This window comes from Puntigrus tetrazona, chromosome 15 (genome assembly GCF_018831695.1).
Source record: "Puntigrus tetrazona isolate hp1 chromosome 15, ASM1883169v1, whole genome shotgun sequence".
NCBI lineage: Eukaryota > Metazoa > Chordata > Actinopteri > Cypriniformes > Cyprinidae > Puntigrus > Puntigrus tetrazona.
The window spans coordinates 15,633,983-15,640,558 of NC_056713.1; the positions used below are offsets into that span (position 1 = coordinate 15,633,983).

The following is a 6,576-nucleotide window of genomic DNA, read 5'->3' on the forward strand; positions in this document are numbered from 1 at the left end:
TATAGTGCCTTGCGTAAGCATTCATACCCCTTTATTTTTTTTCAAAATGTTATTTTGTTGCTTTGTATTAAACTGCTTTAAATTACTTTTTTCACATCAGTCTACATTACTGTACGCTGATTTCACATCCATTACTGTACAGCAAAAAACAGGGTTGTAACATCTTTGCAAATTTATCAAAAATAAAAAACTAAAACGATTCCATTACATAAGTATTCATATTCATTCTGGGAAAGCTGAAATTTAGCTCAGGAGCATTTATATGGTTTGTAGATGTTACTACGCTTGATTTGGAAAGGCGCACACAATTTAATAAAAGGTCTTGCAGCCGATAAAGCTTATCAGAGCAAAAACAAACGTCACACATCTGTGCAGAAAAATTAAATCTGCTTTTTTGAAGGGTCACAGAGGCATGAAGTCTCCGTTAACCATAAAGGAAGACGTTGGAAACCATAACTCTTCCAAGATCTAGCCTTCTGGCTAAACTGAGCAACTGATGGAGAAGGTCTTCAGTTAGAGGGGTGACCGAGAACCTGATGGTCACTCTAGTTGAGCTCCATGATCATATGTGGAGATAGAATAAATTTACACTTCATCAATTTGGGCTTTGTGGTATTAGTCAAGTTAAGACACATGAAAACACACTTGGAAAGAAAATGAACGCGTCAGGGAAGAAGAAACACTCATAACAAAATATAGAGACAGCCTTAAAGGAAACCCAGTACAGAGCATTCAGAAACCCAGACTGGGCAGAAGGTTCACCTTGACCCTAAGCACACAGCAAGAGTGGCTTATAGACAATATATATCTGGAGAAACCTAAACATGTCTATCTACTTACTGACCCCAGACTTTTTAGATATTACACAATATCACTCATTTATATTATGAAATCTATATTTATATTACATATATTCAAAATCTGTATTTATGCTCATTGTTTTAGAGGAGCTGGAACGCCTTCTTGGGGAGAGACCTGAAAAACTGAAGTCTCTGGGAGCTCACTTCAGTCTATCCAGCAGCCATACACATTCTCAACCTTTAAGGGTTGCCATGCATCCTGCGTGCGGACACCAGCCTGTCCCTCATCAGCAGCCTCTCTACAACCCTTTACCCTCTCAAACTGTCATCCCGCCTCCCCCCTACTTATGCCCAGACCCTTTATCCTACTCATACTACCCTCCTGTCACCCGTCAGCCCAGTGCCGGGCATCCCTCCAGCCCCAGGATAGGCTGTTTAGATTCCCCGTTACCAGCACACACACCACCGAGTTACAGCAGTGCCTTGCAGGCTGCTCACAGCGCTACAGCAAACATGCAGGAGCTTCTTCTGGACGGGGAAATCAGTAACGATGTCGATGCATTAAATCCCAGCCTCACAGACCTACAGCTACACGGTAAGTCTGAAACATTAGCCATGTTTGTAGCGGCTGAGTTCATGGTTCACAACTTGTTCTCTGTCTTTGTTTAAAGGAAATCTTTGGGAGGAGCTAAGGAACGACAGCCTTGCTCCGGATTCACTGGTTGTCATGGACAGTCTCAGTCAAACACGGGACAGCGTGGGGGTCTGTGGCGGTTTAGAGGAGACTGACGGTGGGGTGCAAGGCAGCATTTCTGAGCTTTACCTCAGTGGGCTCTACACAGCTCCCATTCCTCTGCTATGAGAAAGTGTGTTGTCATCTTCTCTTTCCAAAATAGGTTGGTAACGTTTTATAATAACTACACACTATAAATCATTGAGCAAGCATTAGTAAATAGTCATTTCATCCTTTATAAAGCATTTTTCATTAGTAAGCAGTTATAAATAAAGCTATAAATGCCTTGTTCTTGATATATTAGCATATCTATTACAAAAGAGATTTAAAGGCTGCCTTCCTAACAGAACAAATAAACAAACACAACACAGAGAAATACAGAGCTATTCATTTTAAGATGCAAAGCAATATGCAACTGCACAACTGCAGAGGTTTGTTTTTCATTTATTAAGTGTAGAATTGTACTGTTTCATATTTTGCATCTTGAAAAAAAAAACCTGCATTGCGTTTGTTTAACTTTTCCGTTAAGGAAGGTAAATGAGTCTTTACAAGGTATAACTAGTCCTCACTTCAGATAAATAACGTAATAATTTCGAAATTATAAATTGATCATTAATAATGTATGAAAATGCATATTGCATAATATAATTGGAACAATGGTTTTTAAAGGACTAATACTAATGCTTAACTAATGATTCATAGTGTGTAGTTATTATAAAGTGTTACCAAAAAAATGTATATGTTTGAATGACTAAAAAGTATGATTTGTATGCTAAAAGCAAGTGTTTGTGCAAGTGTTTTTTTTAAGTCTAAATGTGTTTAAATTGGTTTTCCTGGACATGCATTTGCCATGGCACCCCCTGGGGGGCGTGGTTGCCTTTTTTATACTTTCTTTCCATAGCAACACGCATTGAAAGCGCTACAAGTTAAAACAGATCTCCTGAATTGCAGGATTTTACTAGATATCTGCAAACATAGGTCACAGTTGTTTTTGTTTGACAAAAATGGTACAGTACCCAAGTTGAGTTCATCTGATCTATTGCACTACTAGAACTAAATCTTAAGTCAAATACATATATGATGTCAAAATATAAGCATTTACGCTATAATAATACACTGTATACAACAGATCTATGCATTTTGCTGTATTGGAACTGATTTGAACTTGTAGTGTATAGCGATGTTTATTACTGTAAATTATTATTTTTGCCCTTAGTTGTTTTTATGTATTATTCTTCTGATTACCTGAAGAACTGTTAAAAAGTTTGTGGTTAGTCTCATTTTTAAAATGAATGGATCAAAACAGTTTTACATTGCTACAAAAATGTATTTCAAACAAATGCTTTTTTTCGTTATCGATTTATAAAAAACACACACCTTTTGTCAGTGTTAATAATAATTATGTTTATGAGCACTACATCAGAAATGTATTAAAATAGAAAAGTAATTTTAAATTGTAATAATATTTCAGTGTATTACTATAATTGTGAACAAATAAATGCAGTCTTGTAAAGAGGTATTATTAAAAATTCTTACCTGTCCCAAACCTTTGGAAGATAGTGTACAGTTTTAATATTATTATATCTGAATGAAACCACTATATAGATTTTTTTATGCGTGGAAATGAAATAAATCAAACATACGATGATTTAAAGAACTTTGGAACTTTTTATTTTTCTCTTTTTTGTTAAATCACATAAAACAATTGACACAGATATATATATATATCACTATTATTTGACAAAAGATGCTATTAAAAATATGTGTGACAATGTATGTTGATATAAATAAGACCATATTAATATAAATAACATAGATTTACATCATAGACCAAATTATGAGCATTCAAAAAAGAAAGTGAGAAAAATAAAACAAAACCGGGCCCTTCCGTAGAGGCCAGCAGGAAGTGGGTGCAATGTCAGGGCAGAATACACAGTTCCTGACAGCATCCCTTCCTTTACACACTGCATTGGTCACCGTATCTCCAACTCCCTCAACTTGATTATCTGTTTATGCTTTAGAAGCAAAATCACTGTACGGACATATAAAGTTGTTTAGAATTATTTGGCTTTGGGCTTTGAAAAACATAAAAAACAGAGCATGCAATGTATGCACATATGCACAGGCACACTCATATTCTCAAAGAGAGTTATCGTGTACTTTATGCGATTCCAAGGAAAAATGTAGTACTGGCCCGTTCTGAGCGACATTCTTTCTCTCTATCTCACACACACACACACACACACACACACTCACACACACACACAGAAATCCTGAGATCGGGGTGCTTTTTGTTTAACCAAATGCATCATCACATGTGAGATTAGATGCTTAGATGCCACTTTCAGTAGATGTTCTTCTGCTGGTCCGTTGCAAGTCAATGAAAAAATTGAAAACGACTTCCTACGGTCCACCATTGTAAGAATAATCTGCCTTATTGTGCATCACGAGCTTGTTGTCCACAAAATAAAAGCTGTCAGATTGCGTTTCGTAGGGGTGAAGGATCATTTCACGCACTATGGAGGGATACAAGAAACAGTGTCACATATTAGGTGCAACCAAAAGATCCCAGACTAATCAACAGCTGCTAAAAATTGCATTTAGAGCTTACTTATTTCTTCAGAGAGTGGCGGGAACTCGTAGATGTGTTCACAGGTGTTCTTACTGCTCGGGATGCAGAAACCAAACTCAAAGTCGAAGCTCTTCAGCAGCTGCCCACGGAAATAGTGCCTCTCGATCATTCGGAAATTGTTGATGGGAACATCGCCTACAGTGAACTCCACCCTGTGGAGGTGGGAAAGGGTGCATTTAAGGGCACATGGATCTTGTAGTGGTAAAAACGGCTCCTTTCATGTTATAGAGATGATGAAATACATTAATAAAGAAATGTTTTTTGACTTAATGCATGCAGTTACATTTATACACATGTATACACTGAAAAATAAAGCATTTACAAAGTAGATTTAAAGGCTTATTTATCTTCCAAACAGAAAAGTTAAAGGGATACAGAATGCATAATTTCTTTTTCAAGATACAAAAAAATTCTACTGTACACTTGATAAAAAATTTTAAAAATAAACCTCTGCAATTTTACTGAAAAAAAGTTGAAGTGTGCAGTTGTATGGTTTAATTTTTTTGCATCTTGAAAAGAATATTTCTGAGTTTTGTACAACTGTACACTTGATAAATGAAAAACAAACCTCTGCAAATTGCATATTGCAGTTGCATATTTTTTTTAGCTTCTTGAAATGAATAGCTCTGTGTCTCTCTGTGTATCAGTGGGTCTTTAAAGTCTTTAAATCTTTAGTAATAGAATGCTTATAAATTAAGGATAAGGCATTTATAGCTGTATTTATGAACTGCTTACTAATGAACATTAATGTTGAAACAATGCTTTATAAATGATGAATTGACTATTTACTAATGCCTACCTAATAATTCATGATGTGTAGTTATTATAAAGTGTTACCCTCCAGGGTCTGAATCCTTCTGATATGCTGATTTTTTCTTATTGTTGTCAGTGTTAAAAACAGTTATTAAATATTTCAATGGAATGTGTGATACTGTGTTTCAGGGGTCTTTGATGAACAGAAATTTCAAAAAACAGCATTTATTTGAAACAGACCTCTGTCAGTTGGAATTTATTTAATACATCCTTACTGAATCAAAGTATAAATTATTACTACCGCAACAAGTCCACAAAACTATCAAATATTAAAAATATAAAAAATATTAAATATAGTATATAAAGCCCCTTCAGAAATGTCTGTGTATCTCACAGTGTGACAATGCGACTTTATAATTTTAATCTTTATCTTTGACCTTACTAAACCAAGTTTTAATTACACTTTAATCTTATCGTAAGTTATTCTTGGGTAGGGCTAATGGTATCCTACTTTCTTCTCATTACCTGCATTTGATACAGTGTTACACAGTTTTTTTTACTTAGTAGGAACAGTATGTTTTTAAGTATAATTAACCTGTTTATCTCAAAAATATCAAGAAAAACTTGATACATCATAATACGAGCCCTTTGAAGATTAAGTCAAACTGTTTCAAGAGTGATTTCAGGCTAATTTTAGGTCGCAATTAAGATCAAGTGTAATCCTGCCACTGATTGCACTTACGTGGCGCCAACCTGGCGTAGTCGGAGGAAAGCGGGGGTGAACTGGTACCGCACAAAGCGCCCTGCGTTCTGGTCAAAGTCCGTTCTGTCCTCCCCACTCTCTGTGAATCAGAAAGGGGTCGACATTACCTAGCGAGCCTTTGAAGGGCTCTTGTGCAGCGCACTGCATCTAAATGGAAATCAGGGCTTTATGGGAAAAAATTCAAAACGAGCCTTGCATTTAAATGTGCAGTGTGTGTAGGTGGAGTGAGGAGGTCTGCTGGCTCCTTGCCTACCTGTTGTAGGGGGTTTGGTGATCTCAAAAAGAACCATGCCTGTCTCCATGTCTCGGATTTTGAACCTGGTGAAGTCGATCTTGTGTATGTTCTGATCTGGACCACAGAGGTAATCTACGGAAACAAAAACAAAGCAGGATGTGCTTCGGTTCTGACTATAATTGTAAAATATGAAATATGAATGGAACATTAACAGAATGTGATTCTCTCGTGACTTGTTGTAACATTTCAAAATATAAAGCTAACCACTTTTTAACACCGTGTATGTGTGTGTGTGACATAGGTCGCACGCTCCAAAGACATGCCTCAGGGCTGAGAGCCGTACCCTTGTGTGATAGACTGCAGGGACAAAAAGAGCTATTTCTGTTCTCTCTGATGCTGTGTGGAAATGACATTGACGATGACCATATACCCCCTTCATTCATTACCTGCCCGCAGAGACTGATAATGTTTAGAAATACTGTCAGAACAACAGGAAAAAAGATATACAGACAGACAAACATTAAAAATACAGACTTTTCCTACTCAAAATTTAAGTTTGCTTTAACAGAGTGCTTGTGCAGTTTTGTTTAAAATGATGGCAGTTGGGTTGAGGTTTTACTTTATATGTAATAATGTGCAATAATATAATGACTATATATA

General features: G+C 36.3%; 2 protein-coding genes across 2 annotated transcripts in view; one reads left to right on the forward strand and one right to left on the reverse strand.

Annotated features, from left to right (window-relative positions):
* Window positions 1-2,898, forward strand: part of LOC122359367 (forkhead box protein N1-like) — a 12,665-nt gene extending 9,767 nt beyond the window's left edge. The window contains exons 8-9 of the mRNA XM_043259657.1: window positions 946-1,395; window positions 1,472-2,898. Coding sequence (XP_043115592.1) covers window positions 946-1,395; window positions 1,472-1,662 — 641 coding nt within the window. The 3' untranslated portion in view covers window positions 1,663-2,898. The remainder of the gene's footprint in view (window positions 1-945; window positions 1,396-1,471) is intronic.
* Window positions 2,899-3,192: 294 nt separating this feature from the next.
* Window positions 3,193-6,576, reverse strand: part of LOC122359368 (protein unc-119 homolog A-like) — a 5,169-nt gene continuing 1,785 nt past the window's right edge. The window contains exons 2-5 of the mRNA XM_043259658.1: window positions 5,935-6,048; window positions 5,661-5,760; window positions 4,145-4,317; window positions 3,193-4,049 (exon numbers count right to left, since the gene is read on the reverse strand). Of these exons, the coding sequence (XP_043115593.1) occupies window positions 3,937-4,049; window positions 4,145-4,317; window positions 5,661-5,760; window positions 5,935-6,048 (500 nt within the window). The 3' untranslated portion in view covers window positions 3,193-3,936. The remainder of the gene's footprint in view (window positions 4,050-4,144; window positions 4,318-5,660; window positions 5,761-5,934; window positions 6,049-6,576) is intronic.